General features: G+C 39.7%; 3 protein-coding genes across 5 annotated transcripts; all 3 read left to right on the plus strand.

Annotated features, from left to right (window-relative positions):
• Positions 1 to 3,699: 3,699 nt before the first annotated feature.
• On the plus strand, positions 3,700 to 4,742 carry LOC138897232 (uncharacterized). Its single transcript, XM_070183195.1, has 2 exons — positions 3,700 to 3,822; positions 4,458 to 4,742. The coding sequence occupies exons 1-2, from the start codon at positions 3,700 to 3,702 to the stop codon at positions 4,740 to 4,742; spliced, it is 408 nt and encodes a 135-aa protein (XP_070039296.1).
• A 2,229-nt stretch (positions 4,743 to 6,971) lies between these two features.
• On the plus strand, positions 6,972 to 18,974 carry LOC104091682 (uncharacterized). 2 transcript variants are annotated; one of them, XM_070182212.1, is made up of 8 exons: positions 6,972 to 7,126; positions 8,189 to 8,613; positions 8,720 to 8,892; positions 8,984 to 9,064; positions 9,615 to 9,690; positions 9,772 to 9,864; positions 17,641 to 17,709; positions 18,666 to 18,974. In XM_070182212.1, exons 2-7 carry the CDS (start codon positions 8,238 to 8,240, stop codon positions 17,691 to 17,693), a joined length of 852 nt encoding a protein of 283 aa, XP_070038313.1. In that variant the 5' UTR covers positions 6,972 to 7,126; positions 8,189 to 8,237; the 3' UTR covers positions 17,694 to 17,709; positions 18,666 to 18,974. The 2 variants fall into 2 exon arrangements, with proteins under 2 accessions (XP_070038313.1, XP_070038314.1); XM_070182213.1 differs by lacking the exon at positions 17,641 to 17,709.
• A 302-nt stretch (positions 18,975 to 19,276) lies between these two features.
• On the plus strand, positions 19,277 to 27,550 carry LOC117275634 (uncharacterized). 2 transcript variants are annotated; one of them, XM_070182217.1, is made up of 3 exons: positions 19,277 to 20,752; positions 26,537 to 26,602; positions 26,999 to 27,550. In XM_070182217.1, exons 1-2 carry the CDS (start codon positions 20,011 to 20,013, stop codon positions 26,566 to 26,568), a joined length of 774 nt encoding a protein of 257 aa, XP_070038318.1. In that variant the 5' UTR covers positions 19,277 to 20,010; the 3' UTR covers positions 26,569 to 26,602; positions 26,999 to 27,550. The 2 variants fall into 2 exon arrangements, with proteins under 2 accessions (XP_070038318.1, XP_070038317.1); XM_070182216.1 differs by lacking the exon at positions 26,999 to 27,550 and having other exon boundaries at positions 26,537 to 26,845.
• Positions 27,551 to 27,935: the final 385 nt, after the last annotated feature.

Below are 27,935 nucleotides of genomic sequence, written 5' to 3' on the forward strand. Positions count from 1 at the left end.
GAATTCCACCAAGTTCGGTAATGTCAAGTTTCGCTACTCCATCAACCAAAGCTTGAACATCCATAGTCCAATTGCCTCTCATGTACTGGAATTAAATATCGAATATACCAATCACGAACCGAATAACCCTTTTCTGAATACAGAATCTTCCAATCTTCCATAATACATTTTATAACAAATGATGAAGTAAATGAGTGAAATTTCTATGTTGTTATAGAAAAGTACTGATATAATATTAAATGTTCCAACGAGATCGAAATATAAATCTGAATATCATATAGAAATATAACCAAGAACGAGAATCTACATTCCGAAAATCTGGTGTCATATAAGAATATGATACATGATACTGTCGAGGTGAATGATCCGATCCCATAATAATATGTTAATCTGTCGAGGCGAACGACCCAACCCCGCAGGAGTATGCTACAGGATACCACCAAGGCGAACAACGCGATCCTATAAGATTATTACTGAGGCCTTCAGCCCGATTCCATTAGAATATAAAACTTTGACCGGTCACTGGTCCTACTCATGAATATAGGTGTGAGTTATAAAATTCAAAAAAACTTTCAAACGAATACGCACAACACGGAAGAAATCCGTAAAGGAAAGTACAACTTCTACGGATAATCAAGTAGCTCATCAAGTATCTAAAATAACAAGTCTGATACTCTACGCGAGTCTAGTCTCAGACTAAATGTAAATTAAAGCATATAATTAGTCAAGAATAACTCAAATAGTACAATTAAAACATGGCGTGAGTCTAAGTCTACCCAGACATAATTAGGAATTCTAGCATACGCGCAGACACTCGTCACCTCACACGTGCGTAGCTTCCACAATATGTAGCGCATAAGAAATATAACACCTAGGGGTAAATTCTCCATCACAAGGTTAGGCAGGAGACTTACCTTGCTTCGAAATCTGATAATCGGCTCCAACGCCTCTCTAACTCCTCAAACCAGTGCCAAACAATCGGAAACTAGTCAAACAACGTGGAAATCAATCAAAATATGCTCAAAACTCGTAACTTAATCAATTAGAAACAATTCCCAACTCTACACGGAAAATCAACAAAGTCAATCCTCGGGCCAACGTGCTCGGATTACGAAAATGTTCGAAGATAAATATTATTCATCGCACCAAAAACTCAAATATACAATTTATTCCCAATTTATACAATTTATTCATAGCACCACGAACTCAAATATTTTACGAAGAAATAATCTACCAATTCTAACTGAAAAATAAATGGCATGCAATCTAAATTAATAAGTCAATAATACTAAATCAATAAAATGGAACCGAAATATAACATAAATTTAAAATTAAAAAAAAATTAACATAATACTCTTATAGAAAATTATAACATAATATAAATAAATTTCAACATACTTTAAGTAAATATAATTCAAATGAAAAAGAAAACATAAGTCTATAACCTCATTCGACAATGAGAATTTACTTTAACGACATCACTCATTATATGTCAAGTTTATTAATGACTCATTGTTTCTAATATTGGGAGATGTAGTTTCAAAACTAGAATAATAGCACAATTATACTAAATAAAGAAAATAAAAAAATAAAAAATATGATCGACTACATGAAATCACAAAAATAAATGGTTAAAAAATGAGAATATTATTAAAATATTAAAAAATTAATCTATCACTTTAACATAATTAACTTTGCATATAACCTCATCCAATAACAAAGTTCAACTTTAATGACATCACTCATTATAAGTCAAGTTTGTGGATGACTTATTCTTTCTAAGATTATGAGGTATAATATTTTAGAAAAAATGAAATATTACCATAGCTAAGTCAACAACAACAACAACAACAACAACCTAGTATAATCCCACTAGTGGGGTCTGGGGAGGGTAGCGTGTACACAGACCTTACCCCTACCCTGAGGTAGAGAGGCAGTTTCCGATAGACCCTCAGCTCCCTCCCTTCAAGAACTCCCCACCTTGCTCTTGGGATGACTCGAACTCACAACCTTTTAGTTTGAAGTGGAGGGTGCTCACCACTAGAGCAACCCACTCTTGTTCGATTGCCATAGCTAAGTGTAATAAAAAATAAAAAAATAATTAAAAAATAAATAAAATATGAGAAATTATGTAGAAACACGTGAAGTAAAGATTGAGAAATGAGAAATAAGAAAATAAAAGATAAATAATGTAAAAAGAATAATATTTGAAAAAAAAAGAATTTAAAAAGTTTAAAATAAAAAATAAATTAAAGAAAAAATGAATAAAATAAAAAGTAAATTAAAAAAAAGAGAGATTCAAAAAATAATCTTGTAATTACACCATTAATTACCAACAATTCTAAGCACCCCTGAGAATTGGAGAGTGTAATTGCACCCCTCAATTGCACCAAATTACATGCTTATATTGAGGTTTCTTCGTCTCTCTCTCTCTCCTCGCTGGTAATGAAAATCCCACCCTCCCCCTTTTTCCTTGAGCCACCACTGGCGACTTATAGCCACTTCTTCCCCCCTCTCCCCCCCCCCCCCCGGCTCTTGCCTCACCACAGGCGGCCCGCCGAAAAACCTAGGTAAATGCACCTCTCCTTTTCTCTATCTTCTTTTCTCTCCTCCCATCCCTCCTCTCTGTGTTCCTTCTCTCCTATTTCCTCTTTCTTCCCTCTACCTACATTCTCTCCCCCTTTAGTCTTAAAGGTCGCAGGCGCCCTCAGTTCTATGATTCACTATCACCATCATCATCATCATCATCTTCTTCTTCTTCTTCTTCTTCTTCTTCTTTGCCTTTTCTTTTCTTCTCCCCTCCATCCTCTGCTACGGTTCTTGCGGTTGTGTCCCCAAGAGTCCCAGGTTCCAAAGCTACCAAAGAAAATACGTATGACGCACATGTGCCGGCAAAGGCTAGCGGCAGTAGAAGTGCATGGCAGCGCGTACAAGGCCGGAATTGACCTAGGAAGATGTCCAACAACGATATGACGCTCAAGACCATAACCAGGTTCTTTCTTTTCGGACTTGGTACCTCCGCTCCGCTGAATTTCCTTCAGTCTTATTTCTTGCAAAGTGCATAAATTACCATAATATAGTTCAGTGCTTGTTGGCTTGTTTCTAGGGCAATTTAGTGTCATTTTAGCCTTAGGTTGCACCCATTTTATGTAGGATCTTGGCTTGCTTGTACTTACTTTCTGATTCTTGTATTCGATACATGTTTCCTACTTCTTTCTCTAGATTAGTCGAATTAGTGCTTTAGTAAAAACATTACTTGCTTCTTTTTTCTTATCTTGGCCTTTAATTAGTGCTTTAAGCTCTAGGCATTATTCTTTCCTTTATACTATTAGCTTATACCGTGGTAGGGTGTGCTTAATATTCCTATAGTGGCAGTGGTAAACAATGGTAGAATAAGGTCATGTCCTCGAGTGGGGGTGGGGGCGAGGTGTGAAAGGGTACTTCTAATTTGAGAATAGGGTCTTGGAACATAGGGACATTGACGGAGAAGTCTAATAAGTTAGCTAAGATTCTCTTGAAGAGGAAGATCAATATAACTTGTGTCCAGGAGACTAGATGGGCGGGTACTAAGGTTCGGGATGTAGATAGGTTTAAACTATGGTACTCAAGAGGTGTAAGGGGTAGGAACGGGATATATATTTTGGTTGATAGGGAACTCAGAGAGCTAGTGGAGATATGATGCAGGTGAATGATAGGCTAATGGCTACTAAGATAGTTGTTGGAAGGCGGAATGTTCATGTTACTAGTGCTTATGCACCTCAAGCGGGCTTGGGCGAGGAGGTTAAAAGGCACTTCTGGGAGAATCTGGACGAGGTTGGCAAGGTATTCCGCACTCTGATAAGTTATTCATAAGTAGAGATTTCAATGGCCATATTGGGGCGTCTGTTGGAGGTTACGACGAAGTGCATGGCAGCTTCCGTTTTGAGGATATAAATGAAGGAGGTACTTCGCTTTTGGATTTCACAAGAGATTTTAATTTTATTATAGCTAACTTGTGTTTCCAGAAGAGAGAGGAGCATTTGGTAACCTTTCGTAGTGTGGTGGCCAAGACCCAGATTGATTATCTTCTCTTCAGAAGGTGCAATAGAGGTTTATATTCAGATTGCAAGGTTATCCCGAGCATGAATATAGTGACCCAACATAGGCTCTTGATTATGGACTTGAATATTAAGAGGATGAAGAGTAAAAGGTCCACGTGAGGCCAACCAAAGATCAAGTGGGGAGCTTTGACTAGGGAGATTTTCCTACAATTGGGGGAGAAGTTGCAAACAATAGGGCTCTGGAGGAGTAGTAGAGACGCGAGTAATATGTGGACCTCGACAGTGAATTGCATTCGAGAAGCTACTAGAGAGGTGTTAGGGGTCTCGAAGGGTTACCCTAATGGACATAAAGAGGACTGGTGGTGGAGTGGACAAGTCTAAGGAAAAGTGAAAGCCAATAAAATAGTGTATTTGAAGCTAGTGGATAGCAGAGATGAGGAGGAGAGAAATATGAATAGGGAATGGTATGATAAAGCTAAGAAGGAGGTGAAACTAGACATTACGGAGGCTAAGAATGCAACATTTGGACAGTTGTATGAAGAATTAGGAGCTAAAGGCAAGGATAAGAAGTTATACAGGCTAGCCAAGGTGAGAGCGAGGAAGGCCCGTGACCTAGACCAAGTGAAGTGCATCAAAGACAAGGATAACAATGTATTGATGGATGATGCATTTATTAGATGTAGATGGAATATTGATGGATGATGCATTTATTAGATGTAGATGGAAAACATACTTTCAAGGACTCTTGAACATGAGGGAAATAAGGACAGCGTGTTGGGGGTCTTGGAGTTCTCCGAGAGTCGCCGTGATTTTGGGTACTGCAGGCGTATCAAGGTTGAAGAGGTTGTGGGGGCTATGCGCAAGATGAGTAGATGTAGAGCGACCAGGCCAGATGAGATCTGTGGAATTTTGGAAGATTGAAGATAGAGTAGGCTTGGAGTGGCTTACTAGGTTGTTCAATGCCATTTTAGGACTACGAAGATGCCTGAAGAATAGAGGTGGAGTACGATGATTCCAATGTACAAGACTAAGGGGGATATCTAAAATTACAACAACTGTAGGGATATCAATCTGCTAAGTCACACCATGAAAGTGTGGGAGAGCGCGGTGGAAGTTAGGGTGAGGAGAAGTGTATCTATTACCTAGAATCAGTTCGGATTCATGCCAGGGCGATCAACTACGGAAGCCATTCACCTTATTAGGAGACTATTGAAGCAATATAGGCATAGGAAGAAGGACTTGCACATGGTGTTTATTGACCTAGAGAAAACTTATGACAAGGTTCAGAGGGAGGTTCTTTGGAGGTGTTTGGAGGTTAGAAGTGTGCCTGTAGTTTATACTAGGGTAATCTAGGATATGTATGATGGCGTTAAAACCCAGGCTAGGACGGTAAGGGGAGACTTGGAACACTTCCCTTTCGGGATGGACTAGCATCAGGGATCCGCGCTTAGCCTATTTTTATTTTCCTTGGTGATAGATGTTCTGACGCGGCACATTCAAGAGGAGATACCATGGTGCATGTTATTTGCGGATGATATAGTACTAATTGACGAGACGCGATGTAGTGTAAATGCGAGGATGGAGGTTTGGAGACAAACCCTGGAGTCAAAAGGTTTCAAGTTGAACAAGACTAAAACAGAGTACTTGGAATGCAAGTTCAGCAACGTGACTCATGATGCTGACGTGGAAGGGAAGCTGGATTCAGAAGTCATCCCTACGAAGGGGAATTTCAAATACCCCGGATCTATTATCCAAGGTAATGACGAGATTGACGAGGATGTCACACATTGTATTAGAGAAGTACTAATGAAATGGAGGCTCACTTCCGGGGTTTTATTTTATAAGAAGGTGCCACTAAGACTTAAGGGTAAGTTTGTACAAAGTGCTGGTTAGACCTACTATGTTATATGGGGCGGAGTATTGTCCTATTAAGAACATTCATGTCCAGAAGATGAAAGTAGCAGAAATGAGGATGCTAAGATGGATGTGTGGGCATACCAAGTTAGATAAGATAATGAATGTTGATATTTGGGAAAAGGTGGGAGTGGCACCTATAGAGGACAAGATGAGGTAAGCTAGATTGAGATAGTACGGGAATGTGAAGAGGAGGTACATAAATGCCCCAATGAGGAGGTGTGAGAGGTTGGTTATGGGGTTGGGGGGAGGGCTGAGGAGAAGTCGAGGTAGAGGTAGGCCTAACAAGTATTGGGGAGAGGTGATTAGGCATGACATGGTGCTACTTCAGCTTAGTGAGGACATGACCCTTGATAGCAAGATATGGAGGTTGAGAATTAAGGTAGAAGGGTAGTGGTTAAGCATGCGTGTCTTATTTATATGCCGATATCATTAACGTTTGTCTCGTATTTTCATTTCTTCGTACCCGTATATTTCTTTTACTATATGTCGTTTCTTTCGCTTCGGTTATTATATCACCTTTGCTCGCTATGGTTACTAATTTTTGTATTTGCTTCCTTTTTAGTTTTTTTTCCTCTTTAGTCGGGGGTCTATCGGAAACAACCTCTCTACCTTCGTAAGGTAGGGGTAAAATCTGCGTACACACTACCCTTCCCAGAGTCACTTATGAAATTTCACTGGGTTTGTTGTTGTTGTTTGTAAATCCTGACCAAGTAATTATTTAGTCAGACAAACATGCTAAAACTATGTAATTATACCAAATTACACCCAAATTCAATTACAGAGTAACTTTTCAAACATGCCCTTAATTTCAACAATGTAATAAATTCATGGCAAGAACCTTAAGGTTAAACTTATTAAATATAAATTCTAAATTTACGTTTTTTATATCTTTTTAAAATCTTGATGCGCCTGTGATTATTGACAATTAATCAGTCGCATAAACAAATGGATACTATTTTAATTCGTTTCTTTTTTTATCCTCACTTCTTTACTATCGTACGACCTTAGTTCAATACGTATACGTAGAGTCAAAAGAGAAGGGATCTAGGTTCTTGACACGCGTTACTCTTTCCCCAGTCCCCTCCCGGTCATTATTTTTTCTCACTCAAACAATTTGTTATCTCCTCTGTCTTCTTCAAATCGGTCCCGAATTCGACTCTGTATCCAAGGTAAATTTATCTATTATCATCATCATTTGCGTTTATTAATACGTAAATACTCCGAATGTGATCGAGAATTTCATGCGTTTCTTCAACTTCTCTGGCATTAATGATGATCCAATTCTAGAAACATGCTAGTAGAATTGTTGGAAATAATGATACGGGCACTTGGTCTTGTTTTTTTTCCTTCTTTCCAAATTCGATAATTAAATGCCTGGAATGCATAGCAAATCTTGACTTTTGAAAGAAGTGTAGAAGAGATGCGGACATTAAGATAATAGATATGAGTGACCACAATCGTTAGAAAATATAGAGAATCTCTTGTACTTTTTAATTAATTTTTATTTTGTATGATGTTTGCCCAAAATGGATTTTAATGGAGGAACATGGTCAATGAGGATTCATATAGCCTACTCTAGTTTGAATGGGATTTTTGTTGTTGTTGCCTTTGTATAATATTGTATTGAGATACCATGAATGGGGTGACATGGATAGTGGAGATTCATGGAGTCGACCCGAACTTGTTAGAGATTGATGCATAGTAGTTGTTGTAGTAGTTGTTTGTTGTAAAAGAAATCAGTAATCTTGTGTAGCGTTTCGTTGTTTCTTATTTCATTCAGTTATTTTCTCATAATCGAAATGGCACGCTCTACATCAGCTATGCAGCGATTATTTAATGAAAGGAACTGAAAGAAATTTATAGTGTGTATATTTTCTATAAGTAATTACATGCCTTTGTTGGAGAGGAGGATGATCTCCTATAGTGCTAATCAATTTCTAGGGGATACATGCGAATGCATGAAGTATCTTAAACATTTATTACTTTATGCTTTTGCAAAATCCATTCTCAGTTGGAAGTATGGCACCCTTATAATTAGATTGTAAACAAAATGCATGCTTATTAATTTCAAACATTGACAAGGTTTTTATGTAGGTTACATAATCGATTATCAAATTCTGTTGTTTTTTATCTACTATTTCAAATTGTCACATACAAAGAGCTATGATCATTATGCTTTAATATACTAATTTGGTGTTTTATTCTTTGCAAACTGTATCTCTATTTTATAGATGATGTTCTGAAGTTTTAATCTGGAATTCAGAGGTAAATTAGAAAATTATGCAGAGAGAAGGAGATGGTAGAGACAATTCTAACTCCTCCAGTAGTCCGTTTGATAGACTTCGAGGCGTGATGTCCCGTATTTTTGGAAGAAAAGATCCATCTGATGACCCGTACGCGACTTGCTCACCTGAGAACTCGTCAGAGTCGTCCATGTTACATCATAGAACTCCACCAGCTGATTCACAGCCTCTTGCTAGATCAAATGGGCCGGTCATTATAGAGCTAGATACTGATGATGAGGGAGATGTAGGAAGAGAAGCAGAAGAGGATAATTGTGGTGTTAATGGTTTCGGAATGAGCAAAGAAAAAGATCAAACTAATGCTTATAATAACGCAAATCCACTCATTGAGCACCCTGATGGCCAACCTGATGGTAAGTGTTAGTTTTAGTTTATTTCCTTTGGCCCCAAGTTGTATGTTTTTCTCCATCATTTTTATAGCATCCTAATTGGTGCAAATGTACTGTGCTTATGTGACAGATCACAACAAGAGTAAAAGCATAAGCAAAGACGTGGCTCATAGGTTGAAAGCGAAGAAAAATGAAGGAGCAAAAGCCCAGACTCAGAATGTTAGCTATAGAAGAGTAACATATGGTGGGATAAATGGGGCATATTACACTGCCACTACCACGCGTAGGACGGGAAGCAATGGAGTACGTTGTCTTTGCATTGATGTCCTTTAGTTCTAACTTAAAGGCATAGTTCTTCCTCGTTCCTGGTTGTAACTCCACATGTGTGAAGCAGATGGTTTTAGAGGACAGCAAACAAGCAGATTTAACAACTGGTCAAGCAACACATAGAATCTCTAGGGGCATTCACGACAAGGTATTTTGCTATGTTTAGTTTTTTTTTTTCCCGCTGTGTTCTTAAATGATTTCAGAAATTTAATATGGTGTATATGTTAAAGTCTATCTAGTGAAGTAGAAGGCATGAACTATGAATATGAATTTCCTAAAAGTTTTGGATCATTTACACGAAATTTTGTGACCTCCAGAAGGACCAGATCTGCTGACATAGCAACTATGTATGTAGCCTTAAGTAACTAAATGTAAAACCTTAATGGATTTTCCAGTATCTGACTATCTGTTATGTTTAGTATTTATGTGCACACGCAAAAAGGTCCGTTCTGTCTCATCTAAACTTCAGGAATTTACAGGACTTCCCACCACTTTGTCTCTGTGGTGGAAAAAGAGATTCGGAGCTTGATAACTGCAACCACATTGTTTTGCTCTTAATAGCATAGCCGAATGATGTTCACTGGGTTTTGACCCAATCTATTTTTCTCTGTTAACATTTGATTTCCAACTTTTGGCAATAGCAACCTAATTGGTGAAATACAAGCCATAGGTGTCTTATTCATTCTTGCCACTTGCAGGGACACTCACTCACAAGGAAGCTTGATTCTGATGGCAAGGTGAACTCAGTGCAGACTTTGCATAATATAGAAGAAGGTAGTATACCTAGATGTTCTGTTTTAAGGTCTCGCTGAACAGTGGATTAAATGTCATGTAATTTTACTTATTATCGTCCAGATGAAATAGCTAGATTTGAACAGACTTGGAAAGGGAATGCTGATAAGCATCTGCCCGGCTGGAACAATGGGTTTGATCTTCATGCAAATGCAGGTTAGAATGAAATATATGCCTTCCTCTATTCTTGTTAAATAGTTTATTGGCACGTATGTTGATGGGCTCCATTTTTTTGTACCATACGTTTTTGTCAGAGTGGGAGTTTCCCTAGCTCTGTGTTTCTTATAACTGTTAGACAATAAACGACCTTATTTGATGAGCATGTTCTTCATGCAGATAGGTCAAATAGGCTTTACTCGTTATGTAGTGATAGTACAGATACTTTATTTCAAACACATTTTAAGGAAAGTCGCAGATTAAGAGAGGTGGTCAGTTTTTACCTTATTCTTCCTGCATATATGTTCAATTTCTCCGCAAATAAATAATAATCTTAAGAATCATTTAGACATTGTGAAAATAACTTGTATTGAACTGGTGATAGACAATAACGGCTCCTCTTTTGGAGGTTTATGCTACTCAGAATTAGATAAGTTTAAGCTACATGAAAAAAGTAACGTTATTTACAGGAAATTACCTAGGTACGGAGATTATTAATTTTTTTGACTGAATTAAGAATGTTCTATATTATTAATCTTGATGTATCCTAATATGTTATTACATAAATGTTCTTGACTTCCAACCCACTTTTCCAAACTCAAGGTGATGAAACAACTTGAGTTTGTAAATTATAACTGAAAAGTCAAGTCGAATATGCAAGAAATGATAACTTGACAATGCCATGAAACAAAAACACTAGGCTGTGAACATGGCTGTATTTGAGGACATGCTGCTGCCGGCTTAACTAGAGTTATGAACAAAAACAAGTACTGCCAGCTTGGCCAGATCCTGCCTATTCATGGCGTTGACTTGGTAGAGGTGTAACGATGATATGATGCTGACTAGAGATGTTGACTTGTCGTTAGATTGTGATGATGATATGTCAGTTAACTGGGATGGCTGTCGACTTGACAAGATAATAGATGTGGACTAATTATATCACCCCTGGACTAATGTGAACATTGAAACTTGACACATGGTACCAAAACAATGTTGAAAGTGATAGTATGAAAGAATGATGCATCCGGACTGGTTATAGAAAGGAGATGAGAGTAGTGAAATTATGGAAAGAATGGAAAACTTTGTCGGTACAGGTGTAAGACCGTCCACCGTAGGGTGAAGTTATTTATGTCACTACCAAGATTCTAAAGGCTTTAATACCATGTGAAAATAGGTGGAAAGAAGAGAGATATTGTATTGAATTGATTGTAGATGATGTATAAGCAGTTCCATATAAAGGAGTTTAGGCTACTAGAAATAAGGCAAGTTTGGATTACATGAGATAAGAAGAGTCATTACTCATTAAATAAGAAGAATAACCAAACATAAATATTTCTAAATACGACAGAATTTGGAAGAATACTATATTCTATATTAAGCTAAATGTCTTCTAACATATTACTTCATTAATTCTCTCCATTTTCAGTAGGCCTGAGGATATTCGTGTGAGAACAAAAGATGTTATCCCTCAAAGTTACTTTAGGTTATTTAAAAGGAACACATTTTAAATAATGTGGTTAATGTTGCACGGCAAGTTACTTACTGCAGGTAGGCTTGCTAGCTGGGGTGTACGGGTAGATATCTTGTGCTCTCCGTCAAACTCAACATGAATGTAGAGATCACTTATATGGAAATTGTAGATTTACTAAAGCTTTAGGTTTGGATGAAGAGTCAAACCCTTTTCAGCAGCTACATGTTAGCAGCAAATACAACGGGCTGTCAAGAGTGCCAAGGGCAGATCACAATCAGCTCGAGTCTTTAGAATGATTTATTTAGAAGTCAATCATGCTGTTTGGATGGAAAGAAACCAAAGGATATTTGAAGGAATCAGCAGCGAAGTAGTCAGTATTACTAGAAACATTGCTTATCTCTGTAATGTTAGAGCTTCCCCAGGGATTAGAAGTCTGGTACAATCGTGGAGTTTTAGTGTAGTGCTGATTGATAGATGAGTTTCCTTTCTGTGTAACTAATTTATTGATTGGGAGATATCCTCCCTAGGAGGTGAGCTCTCAATCCATCAAGTACAGGCAGAGTGCTTTAGTTTTAATAGTTCTTGCCGTTTTGGATGGCTGGTTGTGTTAGTTCAGCTTGGTTTTGTAAATTCCTTACTTGGTGACCAATAAAAATTTTAATTACCAAAAAATAAAAAAAGGGGGAACACCTTTTTAAGCGAAAGATCCTTGGCGCAAGATATGATTATAATTTAGAAGTTATATTTAGCACGACTTTAGTTTAGTGGCAGTTTATTTTTAGTAAAAAGTTTTGCAGGTTTTGTTGTGGTCCTAAACTAGAAGTTAGTTCAATTATAAGATCCATTGACTTGTTTTGAATCTTTGTGTCTCACTAAGATTCTAGAAGCCAGTCATGGTTGTTTCCTTCAGTGCTAGAACTGGCAGAAAATACTGTAGGAATATCTGCTGGTAATCTCTTGTTGATTCCAAGTACTTAAGTTCGACACTTTGCTCATGATTTGATAACATAATGGAGTGGAAAGCATTAAACAAACATTTGTTGCCCATATTCATTCTTAGTTATATGACAATTCAAATCATATATACAAAATTGCTTAGGTTGATGTAGTATCAGAAGTGGAAAAGCAAAACAGGGTAAGAAATGAGAGAGGGAAGAATGAAGAAAGAAAGGGAGGAGGAAGGGGGGGATTGGAGAAAGGAGGGGATAAGGGAGAAGGGTAAATAGTTCGAATGAACAATCAAAACTTTTGACAAGAGTGTTAGATTAAACATATTTCTAGCTAAGAGATGATGTTATTTCTAGTTAATATGTATGACTAATTCTAATTGAAAGATAAAGATAAATACTTCTTGTAGAAAAAAGGATGGACATTATGAAACATGGCCAAGTGATAATGGTATCTTGTATGATCTACATCGTCTTGGAGTGACAATGTCCAAATGGAATTCCAAGCTTTATAGGACATGTAGATTGTATATATCTAAAATCTACTATGCGCCTTAAATATTATATATAAAATTGTAAAGCAATCGGTTAAAACAATGGTTGGATTGACTCAAGATGTATATAAGTTCTTCTACACCATAGGCCACTTATATATCCCAACATGCTTCTGCATGTGTAATTCGATCTTTTTGATTCATACATAGACTTGAATGCAAATTTAGGAATATGACACGGGCTTATCAAAGGTTGACTCTAATACTAATACAGAAGAACTTAATCGAACCCAAAATATTAATCTAATATGGACGAATGACTCAATAACTTTATAAGCCTTTTAGATGCTCTTTACAGCTAGTGCGAGACACTTAACACGTATATGGTCGTACTTAGGTGACCTAACAAATGCAACGTTTTGAGGTGCTCTTGACATGCTTGCTCCTTTTGTTGTTTTCTCATCTCACCATATCCGGACATATACTTCTATAAATGGGGACAATATTGAACATGTACTATGCCTGTGTAGTAAAATTTATAGCTTGTTTGGCCAAACTGAAGAAATAAGCTTATTTTGAGAAGTGTTTTTTTAAAAAGTGTTTTTTTCAAAAGTACTTTTGGAGAGAAGCAGTTTGTGTTTGGCTAATCACTCTGAAAAGCACTTTTGAGCAATAATTTGTGTTTGACCAAGCTTTTCAGAAAGTGCTTTTAAGTATCAAATTACGAATAAGGACATGAATAGATTTACTTAATAGTTAATATTATAAGTAACTTTAAATTATTCACAAGAATTGGTTATAAGTTTAAATTTTCGTAAAATTAAAATTTTTATAGTGTATTTAATACCAAAATTGAACTGCAAAGACAATTTAAAAGTTAACAAAAATTACTACTATTAATACATAGGATTGTATTTTTATTATACTATTTGCATGAAACTCTATACAGACTAGATGCTAATGGATAATGTGTAACTTAAAATATTGGTAACTTCTGAATAAGAGCTAAAAATTAGCAAATAGTGGAATCAACAATTAAAGATAAAAAAATAGGTTGTAAAATTTCACTTAGAAATTTGAAAATCACAAGCACATATTTTAATGTTAAAATTTTTTTAGTCTATCTAAGATTTTATTTCATATGGTATGAGTATGATTCTTTGGAAGGAAATTAGGTGGAATGACTTCTTTGAGTGTGTTTGCTTTGTTATGCATTGCTTTAACGATGTTCAATAGTTTATAAGTTAGAGTAAAATGAAGATATTTAAGAAACTTTGCAATGATTCTAAAAATAAAAATTGAGGTTGCGAAGAGCACACTTTTCACTCAATAATTTTTTTCAGACAATGACTTTTCTTCTTTTGTTACGTCAATAAATGGTTAATGATATTTAGCTACTTGGTGTAAAAAGTATTATTAAATTATATTTTTATACAAGTAATAGTATTGCCTAATTGTTGATTTTGATGCTCTAGAAAACGTCTTTTCATTTGAAAAAATTGTCATTCATTGATACAATTATTGAAAAACCTATATCTCTTGTCATAAATATTTTGTTTATTTAATATGAATTTATAAATGTATTTTCTTATCATATAATTTTTTTATTGATTAACGCGAAAAATTATGTGCAACGCACATAAATAGAAACTAGTAACTAATATACATCATACACAAAAGTAACGTGAGTTTGGATTATATTATATGCAATAGAGTTTAAATTATATAGGGGTAAGGCTAAAATTGTCCCTCTACTATTAAAAATTAGTCACATTTATACCCATTTCTACTTTCTATTCAAAATCATACCTACCATTAATATAATATATAATTTTGTCCCTAACCCTAACAGATGTCCAACATGGCACCGGGACCCCCATAATAATTTGCCAACTATGCAAATCTTGACCCATTCTTTTAGTAACCCGCCCGACCCTTATAACCCGTTAATTATTCTCATTAAAATAGTCTCAACCTATTTTAATTGTCAAAACCTTCAGTTGCCGATAGAAAAAAGGGAAAGAGCTCTCACCTACCCTCTTCACTGTACGTTCGTCTTCATCATTTGATGTATACGAAGGTAGCAATTTTCATCTTAAAAATTGTAAATCGTCGTTCCTTTGCTTTATTATCAACTGAAGCATATCGTCTCATTGTTTCAAGCTAGAGCTATACGTAACATAGGGTTTTCAATTTTTTGTTTCTTTGAATAGGGTTTTGAATGATTCATTTAGATATGTATTATTGTAGTTACGAGATGTGTCTGTTTGTTGTTATTTTTGTTTGCATGTGGTCTGTTCATACTCGATTTTACACCCTAAATTTATTTTCGTTCTTTTGTTCTTTATTAATGGAGGTGGTTTGTAGGTTATGATTTTGTAGTGGAATAATCCCTATCTGGTATATTGATTCCTTATTTCGAATTAGGGTTTCAATTTTGGTAGTCCTACATATATGATCTTTAACAAAAAATGGACCCCTTTTGTGTTGGATCTGGTTCTTTTGCTCTGATTTTTGGGTGTTTGGTCCCCTATTTCTTATACACATGCGTTGAGTTGAGAGATAAGTGGGTCAGAATTCAGTTATTTTTTATTTTGTTTATAGACTTGGAACATTAGTTTCATACTTTATTCTGGGGTCAAGAAGGGTATGAAGTGAGTGAAGATGGTGACAGACACACAATGAATATGGTGCTGAAGAGATGCACATGTAGAACATGAGACCTTAATAGAATACCATATCCTCATGCAATCAAAGCAATACAACACAGCAAGATGAATTCCCTGACTGAAATAAATATAAGGGTACAGTAAAAAGGCCTATCTCCTAGCCTATTCACGTAAGCTACAACCAGTAAGGGAAGAAAAAATTTGGAAGGTAGAAGCATCTCATGCAATGGATCCACCAGAATTTGTGAAGATGTTTGGCAGGCCTAAAGTCAAAAGAACAAGAGAAAAAAATAAAACCGTTAACAGACAAGGTGAATGGATGCAGTCCAGGAAAGGGGAGGATAATGAAGTGTTCCACATGTGGTCAGCCTGGACACAATGTTAGGGGCTGTGCAAGGGTAACATTCTTTATTTTCAACTATGTCTATTCTGATTTGTACCGATTTACTTTAACTATGTCTATTCTGTTTCTTTTGCTAAATAACATTCTAAGGGAAAGTAACCAATGGAAAGTAACAAAAAAGGCAAGCAGGCAAAGAGACAAAGATGTTTAAGAGGTGAAGACAGTAATAATGAATAACCCATGTCACCACTTGCTGCAAATATACCAGCTGAGGAGGAAATACAACTTTTAGCACGAAAGCTCAGTCAAGGAAGTCAGTCAAGTCATCAAGTTCAAGACACAAACTTTTAGTTTATGCCAACTCCTTCAGTGCAAAGGAAACTGTAATGACCCGGCCGGTTATTTTGAGAGTAATAGCCCCGATCCCTCGTTTACTATTTTTTTCGTATCTTTTTCTGCTTATGTGACTTGCCAGGAGGTCTTGTTTTTGGTTTCGGAGTGTCTTGGGACACTTAGTCCCTAAAAACGGAAGCTTAAATCTTAGAATTTTTACCGTAGTCAGAACTGTGTGAAGACGACTCTAAAATAGAATTCTGTCGGTTCCGTTAGCTCCGTTAGGTTTTTTTGGACTTAGGAGCGTGTCCGGACTGTGAATTTGAGGTATGTAGCTGATTTAGGCTTGAATTAGCGAAAGTCAAATTTTTTGAGATTTTGACCGGTAGTGGACTTTTTGATATCGGGGTCGGATTATGATTCTGAAAGTTGGAGTAGGTCCGTAATATCGAATATGACTTGTGTATAAAATTTGAGGTCAATCGCACGTGGTTTGATAGGTTTAGGCATCGGTTGTGGAAGTTCGAAACTTTGAAGTTCATTAAGTTTGAATTGGAGGGTGATTCGTGTTTTTAGCATTGTTTGATGTGATTTGAGGGCTCGACTAAGTCCGTATGGTGATTTAGGACTAGTGGGTATGTTTGGTTGAGGTCTCGGGGGCATCGGGTTGATTTTGGATGGTTAACGGATCAAATTTGATATTGAAAGAATAGCTGAAGCTGTTGCACCTAGTGTAATCGCACCTGCGCAACATTGACCGCATGTGCGAGCCCGCAGAAGCGAGACAATGGACGCAGGTGCAGTTTGGAAGGAAGAGGCCAGAGGTCGCAGGTGCGGAGGTATAATCGCATCTGCGCATCCGCAGATGCGGAAGATGGAGCGCAGAAACGGAAGGGGCCAGGGCGTGAGGGATTGCAGAAGCTGAAGAATTCCGCAGGAGCGGGCGCGCATGTGCGGCCCATTGCTCGCAGATGCGGACCCAGTCCCTTTAAGTCATTTTCGAACCAGCGATGAAAATTCTGCAGGTGCGGCGTCGCAGGTGCGACTATGGGCCGCAGGTGCGAGATTTCTGGGCAGAACACTTAAATGCAAGGGTTCGCGAGTTTTGCTCATTTTTAACATTTTGAGCTTGGGTTTGGCGATTTCTTGAGAGTAGTTTTGAGGGATTTCTTGAGGTAAGTCCCTTGTGCTTATTTTTGATCAATAATCTTACTTCCCCATTTATTTTTCCACCTAGTTAGTGTGTATTTAAGGTGGAATTTGGGAGTTGAGACTAGGGATTTGTAGAGCTTGATTTGAGGATTTGAAGGACCATTTGGTGTCAGTTTTTAGTAAATTTGATATAGTTAGACTCGTGAGTGAACGAGTGTTCATATTTTGTGACTTTTACCCGATTCCGAGACATGGGCCTGGGTCGACTTGTTAGGGCGAAGTTTGGAATTTTTGTTAAAGTATTGATTTCATAAATTAGATGAGCCTATTATAGTTGTATTTATGATATGCAATTGTGTTTGGCTAGATTTGGGCTGTTCGGAGTCGGATAATCGAGGAAAGGGCATTCTTACAGATTGATTGAGCTTGGTTCGAGGTAAGTGGCTTGCCTAACCTTGTGTGGGGGAAATTCCCTTAGGATTTGGTACTGTTGTAATATATGAGCACCGTGTACGTGAGGTGACGAGTACGTACACGGGCTATTTGTTGTAAAACCCGATTTATTTTACTGAGTAGTAATATATTTTTTCTTTAATTTGAGTTATACCGTTTAAATGAGTATTAGTCTGTTTTCATTCTTAATTGAGCTATTCCAACATGTGTAGCTATCCTGTTTAGTCTAATATCGTATATCTACGTGCTTTAATTACTTATTTGAACTCCGTGAAGTATGCCTAGTTGATTTCTTATTTTTCCTTGTTCTTTATCAGTATAACTGTAGAAATCTCCCTGTACATTTACTTTTGAGACTACGAGGCAGTTCCTCGGGAGTCCTCCCTGCACATTTACTTTTAAGACTACGAGGCGATTCCTCGAGAGTTCTCCTTGTATATTTACTTTGAGACTATGAGGCGGTTCCACGGGAGTTCTCTCTGCACATTTACTTTTGAGACTACGAGGCGGTTCCTCGGGAGTTCTCCCTGTATATTTACTTTTGAGACCATGAGGCGGTTCCTCGGGAGTTCTCCCTGCACATTTACTTTTGAGACTACGAGGCGGTTCCTTGGAAATTCTCCCTACATATTTACTTTTGGGACTACGAGACGGTATCTCTGGAGATCCCCTGTCGAGTATTTACTTTTGGGACTACGAGACGGTATCTCGGGAGCGTCCTTATTATTATCACATTGTTTGTGTGTTGTTATTTCTCTTTGAATTCCTTATGTTAAATTCTCTATTTTACTTCATTTTATTTTATCATTTGTCTTGTTATTATATCCCATTAGGGCCCAGACCTGATCTCGTCACTACTCTACCAAGGTTAGGCTTGGCACTTACTGGGTACCGTTGTGGTGTACTCATGCTATTCTTCTGCGAATGTTTTGTGTGCAGATCTAGGTACTTCTTATCAGCTCCGCTATTAGCTGAGAGTGCTTGTTGCTGTACGGAGACTTCAAGGTACATCTGCCGCGTCCGCAGACTTCAGAGTCCCCCTCTATTCTCTCATATGTCATTTACCTTCTGTACTTCTTTTGTTAGTCTCTGGTGTATAGAGATACTAGTCTCCTTCTGTAGCTTGTGACTTATGATGTTTCAGGTTTTGGGAAGACTTTGTATTTATAGAGTATTAGTTATCATACATGCTGAACGGCATTGTTACTAGTTATTCAGTTATCCACTGCTGTTAGTTGCCAAGTTTTACTTTTGTTTGTTATTTTTTCGCGATTTGTTAGGCTTACCTAGTTGTAGAGACTAGGTGTCGTCACGACGTTATACGTAGGGAGTTTGGGTCGTGACGAGTTGGTATCAGAGCTCTAGGTTCATAGGTATCGTGAGTCACAAGCCGGTTTATTAGAGTCTCACAGATCGGTACGGAGACGTCTGTACTTATCTTCGGGAGGCTATGGAACTATTAGGAAAAATTATACTTCTTTGATTCCTTGTCATGCGAAATTGTTGACTTCGAAATTCTAAACTTCTATATTCTATTCTCTCACAGATGGTGAGGACATGTACAAGCGAATCTGATGACCAGGCACCTGCCCACCCTGCTAGAGCCGCGAGAGGCCTTGGCCTGGGTAGAGGCCGAGGATGACCACGCGGTTCAGCAGAGCACCCGCGCGCGCGACGACAGACCCCAGTAGCTCCAGCTGGAGGGCAGACACCTGAGATACCTGTTGCTGCACCAGCTCTCCAGGAGACTCTAGCCCAGTTTTTGAGCATGTTCAGCACCTTAGCTCAGGCTGGATTGATTCCACTTGCTCCTGCCACATCTCAGGCCGGGGGAGGAGCATAGACGCCCGTCGCCGATACTCCAGAGCAGTGGGTTCGGGCCGACCAGGTTCCAGAGATTATACTGATGCAGTCGGTAGCTCCAGTTTAGCACGAGACTAGGACAATTGCTTCTGAGGTGGAGCAGCTCAGACTTGAGAGGTACAAGAAGTACCACCCACCTACCTTCAGCGAGTTGTCTACAGATGATGCTCAGGGTTTTCTGGAGGAGTGTCATCGTATTCTCCGTACTATGGGCGTAGGGGAGACGAGTGGGGTTTCTTTTACCACCTTCCAGCTTAGAGGAGAAGCCTATCAATGGTGGCGTGCTTATGAGTTGAGTAGTCCGGATGAGGCAGCTTCACTTACATGGACTCAGTTCTCGCACATGGTTTTGAGAGAGTATGTCCCTCAGATCTTCGGGGACTCATGGCGCGCAGAGTTTGAGCAGCTGCTCTAGGGTGCTATGACTGTGTCAGAGTATGCAGTCCGCTTCAGTGATTTGGCCCGACATGCATCGGCCTTGGTTGCCAAAGTTCGAGAGAGGGTTCGATGGTTTATTGAGGGACTCCACCCCAGTATCCGGATTAGTATGTCCAGGGAGTTGGAGATGGATATTTCTTATCAGCAGGTTGTGAGTATTGCTAGGAGATTGGAGGGCATGCTTGCCCTGGATAGAGAGGAGAGGGAGGCCAAGAGGTCTCGAGAGTCTGACACTTACAGTGGTACTCGTGCCCCAACTGCAGTTCGACATGGTAGGGGTTATGTGAGTCGCCCCGTTCATTCAGCTCTTCCAGCCGCCAGTGGTACTACGATCCCTTCTAGGCCCCAGGGGTCTTATTATGCACTGCCAATATCTAGTGTGCCTCCTGCTCGGGGTGCTTTTAGCGGCCGGTCCAGCAGACCTGGCCCGAGCCAATCACAACAGTCACGCTCTCCGAGATCTTGTTTTGAGTGTGGCGACACTCGCCATATGGTGTGGGATTGCCCCAGATTTAGGAGGGGTTCACCTCCACACACTTCTCAGCCACCACGTGCTCCATCGGGTCCTCAAGTTATGATTCCAACACTAGCTACCGCCCCACCTACTCAGCCAGCTCTAGGTGGAGGTCGGGGAGGTCGATGTCGCCCTAGAGAGGGAGGTCAAGCCAGATATTATTCTCTTCCGGCTCGTACAGAGGCAGTTGCTTCTGAATCTGTCATTACAGGTATTATTCTGGTCTGTCATAGGGATGCGTCGGTATTATTTGACCCAGACTCTACATATTCCTATGTGTCCTCTTATTTTGCCCCATATTTGGGCGTATCTTAGGATTCTTTGAGTTACCCTATTTATGTGTCTACTCCTGTGGGAGATTCTCTTATTGTGGACCACGTGTATAGGTCGTGTTTGATTGCTCTTAGTGGTTTTGAGACCAGAGCCGATTTATTATTATTCAGCATGGTAGACTTTGATGTTATCTTGGGCATGGACTGGTTGTCGCCCCATTATGCTATTCTTCATTGTCACGCTAAAATTGTGATCCTGGCTATGCCAGGTTTACCGTGATTAGAGTGGAGAGGTACCTTAGAGTATACTCCCAGCATAGTTATTTCATTTCTTAAAGCTCAACGAATGGTCGAGAAGGGATGTGACGCGTATCTAGCTTATGTGAGAGATGTCAGTATTGATACCCCTACAATTGAGTCAGTTCATGTAGTGAGGGACTTTCCAGATGTGTTTCCAGCTGATCTTCCGGGCATGCCGCCCGACAGAGATATTGATTTTGGCATTGATTTGTTGTCAGGTACTCAACCCATCTCTATTCCTCCATATCGTATGGCTCCTCCTGAATTGAAGGAGTTGAAGGAGCAATTACAGGAGTTGCTTGATAAGGGCTTCATTTGGCCCAGTATGTCACCTTGGGGTGCTCATGTCTTATTTTTGAAGAAGAAGAATGGTTCTATGCGGATGTGTATTGATTACAGCCAGTTGAACAAAGCCACAGTGAAGAACAGGTATCCATTACCTCGTATTGATGACTTATTTGATCAGTTACAGGGTGTCAAAGAGTGTTTTCCAAGATTGACTTACGTTCAGGCTATCATCAGTTAAAGGTTCGGGATCCAGATATCCCGAAGACTACTTTCAGGACTCGGTTTGGTCACTACGAGTTTCTTGTGATGTCATTTGGGTTGACCAATGCCCCAACAGCTTTTATGCACTTGATGCACAGTGTGTTCCGGCCTTATCTTGACTCATTCGTCATTGTGTTTATTGATGACATTTTGGTATACTCCCAGACTCGGGAGGATCATGAGCAGCACCTGAGAACTGCGCTTCAGACCTTGAGAGAAAAGAAGCTATATGCAAAATTTTCAAAGTGTGAGTTTTGGCTAGACTCAGTGGCATTCTTGGGCCATGTAGTATCGAGTGATGGGATCCAGGTGGATCCAAAAAAGGTGGAAGAAGTGCAGAGTTGGCCTAGACCGTCATCAGCTACGAAGATCCGGAGTTTTCTTGGTTTGGCGGGGTATTACCGCCGTTTTGTAGAGGGATTCTCATCCATTGCAGAACCTATGACCAGGCTGACCCAGAAGGGTGCTCCGTTCAGGTGGACGGAAGGATGTGAGGAGAGCTTTCAGAAGCTCAAGACAGCTTTGACTACAGCCCCAGTATTAGTATTGCCTACAGGTTCGAGGTCTTATACTGTATATTGTGATGCGTCACGGATTGGTCTCAGCACGTTGTTGATGCAGGATGGTAGGGTGATTGCATACGCGTCCAGACAACTGAAGGTGCATGAGAAGAATTTTCCTGTCCACGACCTTGAGTTAGCAGCTATTGTTCATGCCTTGAAGATTTGGCGGCACTATTTGTACGGTTTTCCTTGTGAGATTTACACCGACCATCAGAGTTCGCAACATCTGTTCAAGCAGAAGGATCTTAATTTGCGTCAGCGGAGATGGTTGGAGTTGCTTAAGGATTATGATATCACCATTTTGTACCATCCCGGGAAGGCCAATGTGGTGGCCGATGCTTTGAGTCACCGGGCGGAGAGTTTGGGGAGCTTAGCATATCTACCAGTAGCAGAGAGGCCATTGGCATTGGATGTTCAGGCCTTAGCCTGCCAGTTTGTTAGATTGGATATTTCTGAGCCGAGTCGAGTATTGGCTTGTGTGGTCTCTCGGTCTTATTTTTATGATCGTATCAGAGAGCATCAGTATGATTCTGCTTGTCCTTAAGGACAGGGTCCAGCACGGTGATGCTAAGGAGGTCACTATTGGAGATGATGGTGCATTGAGGATGCATGGCAGGCTATGTGTGCCCAATATAGATGGTTTAAGTGAGTTGATTCTCCAGGAGGCTCACAGTTTGCGGTACTCTATTCGTCCGGGTGCCGCAAAGATGTATCAGGACTTGAGACAGCATTACTGGTGGAGGAGAATGAAGAAAGACATAGTGGAATATGTTGCCCGGTGTCTAAATTGCCAGCAGGTAAAGTATGAGCATCAACGGCCAGGTAGATTGCTTCAGAAGTTAGAGATTCCGGAGTGGAAATGGGAGCGGATCACTATTGATTTCGTTGTTGGACTCCCACGGACTCAGCGGAGGTTTGATGTAGTCTGGGTGCTTGTGGATAGGCGGACCAAGTTAGCTCATTTCATTCCTATGATGACTACCTATTCTTCTGAGCAGTTGGCTCGAATTTATATTCGTGAGATTGTCAGGCTTCATGGCGTACCGGTATCTATCATCTCTGACCGAGGTACGCAGTTTACATCATGGTTCTGGAGGGTTGTACAACAAGAGTTAGGTACTCGGGTTGAGTTGAGCACAACGTTTCACCCTCAGACGGACGGGCAGTCCGAGCGCACTATTCAAATACTAGAGGATATGCTCCGCGCTTGTGTGATAGATTTTGGGAGTGCTTGGGATCCGTTCTTGCCACTTTCAAAGTTTGCCTACAACAACAGTTGTCAGTCGGGCATTCAGATGGCACCATATGAGGCTCTTTATGGTAGGCGGTGTCGGTCTCCAGTGGGTTGGTTCGAGTCAGACGAAGCTAGATTATTGGGTACAGACTTGGTTTAGGATGCCTTGGATAAGGTGAAGGTGATTCAGGATCGACTTCGCACAGCCCAGTCCAGACAGAAGATTTATGCAGATCGGAAGGTTTGCGATGTTGCATTCATGGTTGGAGAACGAGTCTTGTTGCGGGTTTCGCCTATGAAGGGCGTTATGAGGTTCGGAAAGAAGGGCAAGCTGAGCCCAAGGTTCATTGGTCCCTGTGAGGTGTTGCGGTGAATTGGGGAGGTTGCTTATGAGGTTGCCTCACCTCCCAGTCTAGCAGGAGTTCATCCGGTATTCCATGTTTCTATGCTCCAGAAGTATCACGGTGACCCGACTCATGTGTTGGTTTTCAGCTCAGTCCAGTTGGATAAGGATTTATCTTATGTTGAGGAGCCAGTGGCTATTTTGGGCAGACAGGTTCGAAAGATGAGTTTAAAGAACATTGCTTCTATGAAGGTTCAGTGGAGGGGTCAGTCGGTCGAGGAGGCGACTTGGGAGACCGAGCGGGATATGCGCAGTCGTTATCCTCATCTTTTCACCACTTCATATATGTCTTTATGCTCGTTTGAGGATGAATAATTGTTTAAGAGGGGAAGGATGTAACGAACCGGTCGGTCGTTTTGAGAGTAATAACCCCGATCCCCTGTTTACTATTTTTCCCGTACCTTTTTCTGCTTATGTGACTTGCCAGGAGGTCTTGTTTTTGGTTTCGGAGTGTCTTGGGACACTTAGTCCCTAAAAACGGAAGCTTAACTCTTAGGATTTTGAACGTAGTCGGAACTGTGTGAAAACGACTCCGGAATGGAGTTCTCTTGATTCCGTTAGCTCCGTTGGGTGATTTTGGACTTAGGAGCATGTCTGGACTGTGAATTTGAGGTATGTAGCTGATTTAGGCTTGAATTGGCGAAAGTCAAATTTTTGGAGATTTTGACCGGTAATGGAAATTTTGATATCGGGGTCGGATTCTGATTCCGGAAGTTAGAGTAGGTCCGTAATGTCGAATATGACTTGTGTGCAAAATTTGAGATCAATCGGACGTGTTTTGATAGGTTAGGCATCGGTTGTGGAAGTTCGAAACTTTGAAGTTCATTAAGTTTGAATTGGAGGATGATTCGTGTTTTTTGCGTTATTTCATGTGATTTGAGGGCTCGACTAAGTCTGTATGGTGATTTAGAACTAGTGGGTATGTTTGGTTGAGTTCCCGGGGGCCTCGGGTTGATTTCGGATGGTTAACGGATCAAATTTGGTTTTGGATGAATAACTGAAGCTGCTGCACCTGGTGTAATCGCACATGCGCAACATTGACCACAGATGCGAGCCCGCAGAAGCGAGCCAATGGACGCAGGTGTGGTTTGGAAGGAATAAGCCAGAGGTCGTAGGTGCGGAGGTATAACCGCATCTGCACATCCGCAGATGTGGAAGATGGAGCGCAGAAGCCGAAAGGGCCAGGGCGTAAGGGATCGTAGAAGCGGAAGAATTTCGCAGGAGCGAGCGCGCATGTGCGGCCCATTACTCGCAGATGCGGACCCAGTCCCTTTAAGTCATTTTCGCACCTGCGATGGAAATTCCGCGGGTATAGCGTTTTAGGTGTGACTATGGGCTGCTGGTGCGAGATTTTTGGGCAGAATACTTAAATGCAAGGGTTCGCGATTTTTGCTCGTTTTGAGCTCGGGTTTGGCGATTTCTTGAGAGCAGTTTTGAGGGATTTCTTGAGGTAAGTCCCTTGTTCTTATTTTTTATCAATAATCTTGCTTCCCCGTTTATTTTTTCACCTAGTTAGTGTGTATTTAAGGTGAAATTTGAGAGTTGAGATTAGGGATTTGGAGAGTTTGATTTGAGGATTTGAAGGACCATTTGGTGTCGGATTTTAGTAAATTTGATATGGTTAGACTCGTGAGTGAATGAGTGTTCATATTTTGTAACTTTTACTCGATTCCGATACGTGGGCCTGAGTCGACGTTTTAGGGTGAATTTTGGAATATTTGTTAAAGTTTTGATTTCATAAATTAGATGAGCCTATTATAGTTGTATTTATGATATACAATTGTGTTTGGCTAGATTTGGGCCATTAGGAGTTGGATAATCGAGGAAAGGGCATTCTTACATATTGATTGAGCTTGATTCGAGGTAAGTGGCTTGCCTAACCTTGTGTGGGGAAAATTTCCTTAGGATTTGGTACTGTTGTGATATGTGAGCGCCATGTACGTGAGGTGACGAGTACGTACACGGGCTATTTGTTGTAAAACCCGATTTATTTTACTGAGTAGTAAACTGTTTTTCTTTTAATTTGAGTTATACCGTTTATATGAGTATTAGTCTGTTTTCATTCTTAATTGAGCTATTCCAACATGTGTAGCTATCCTGTTTAGTCTAATATCGCATGTCTACGTGCTTCAATTGGTTATTTGAACTCCGTGAAGTATGCCTAGTTGATTTCCTATTTTTCCTTGCTCTTTATCAGTATAACTGTAGAAATCTCCTTGTACATTTACTTTTGAGACTACGAGGCAGTTCCTCGGGTGTTCTCCCTGCATATTTACTTTGAGACTATGAGGCGGTTCCTCGGGTGTTCTCCCTGCACATTCACTTTTGAGACTACGAGGCGGTTCCTCAGGAGTTCTCCATGAATATTTACTTTTGGGACTACGAGAGGGTATCTCGGGAGATCCCCTGTCGAGAATTTACTTTTGGGACTACAAGACAGTATCTTAGGAGCGCCCCTGTTATTTTCACATTGTCTGTGTGTTGTTATTTCTCTGTGAATTCCTTATGTTAAATTCTCTATTTTACTTCATTTTATTTTATCATCTGTCTTGTTATTGTATCCAGTAGGGCCCGGACCTGACCTCGTCACTACTCTACCGAGGTTAGGCTTGGCACTTACTGGGTACCGTTGTGGTGTACTCATGCTACTCTTCTGCACATGTTTTGTGTGCAGATCCAGGTACTTCTTATCATCCCCGCTATTAGCTGAGAGTGCTTGCTGTTGTACGGAGACTTCAAGGTATATCTACCGCGTCCGCAGACCTCAGAGTCCCCCTCTATTCTTTCCTATGCCATTTACCTTCCGTACTTCTTTTGTTAGTCTCTGGTGTATAGAGATACTAGTCTACTTCTGTAGCTTGTGACTTATGATGTTTCGGATTTTGGGAAGACTGTGTATTTATAGAGTATTGGTTATCGTACATGCCGAGCGGCATTGTTACTAGTTATTCAGTAATCCACTGCTGTTAGTTGCCAAGTTTTACTTTCGTTTGTTATTTTTTTGCGATTTGTTAGGCTTACCTAGTCGTAGAGACTAGGTACCGTCACGACATTATACGGAGGGAGTTTGGGTCGTGACAGAAACTCCCCAGCAACAGTGTCCTTCCAGATTTTGAATTTTCTGATTTTGATTCAGATTCTACCCTAGATATTTGGCCAAGGAGTTTCTCTGAAGAAAGGACAACCATACTTATGAGACAGCAAGGAACCATATTAGCTATAGCAAGGACCATCAACTTTGTTGGTGACTTATCTGGTGTGAGTGTGCCCTCAAACCTACCATACTCAGCTAAGAATCTCACATGGAATGGTAAGAAAGCTATAACAAGAAATTAGCTTGAAAAGATGGCCAAGATGAAGACAAGAAAGGGTAATGGCAAGTCACAAAACTAATGTGACTACTAAAGGTGGAAAGTCAGTTAAGTGGTGAAAGTTTTTGTGAGTTTTAACTTTAGAAGGTTTGTAATTACTGCTATGACAGTACAATTGTTAATTTGCTGGTGGATGTAATTACTGTTATGACAGTACATTTATTTTTGTGCTTGGTGGTATGGACTTCTATGAAGTCCATTATGTGAATGTTATGACAGTTGGTGTTATGTAGTTGGTGATGTACTATGACAGTTGTTATTATGAATTTTTGTGAATGTTAGTAAATTCTGAACAGTTTGTGGTATGGATTTTCAAGTTCATCATGTTCCCTTTATTTTGATATTCATTATCTTCTTGTTAATATAGATTGAACACATAAGGATATGGTAAAGATGTAACTGCTGCTATAGCAGGTGTTTGTGCAGATTAACACCTACTAATTCAAAGTGGAGAATGCTAAAAATCGAAACCTCATATTCGTTCACCATTTCAGGCCAAAAATAAAAGCATCATACTATTACATATCCAATTAGAGTATCAGTCTAAGGGCCTAAACTAATACATGCTAATTAAACATACATTTTCAAATTCTTAAGAAACTAGTTCCCTACTTCACTAAGCAATACATGTCAATTCACTACACAAAGAGAGGGCTGAACTAACACAATGATAATCAACTAAACAAGAAAAAATCATAATGA

This window comes from Nicotiana tomentosiformis, chromosome 8, assembly GCF_000390325.3.
Source record: "Nicotiana tomentosiformis chromosome 8, ASM39032v3, whole genome shotgun sequence".
Lineage (NCBI taxonomy): Eukaryota > Viridiplantae > Streptophyta > Magnoliopsida > Solanales > Solanaceae > Nicotiana > Nicotiana tomentosiformis.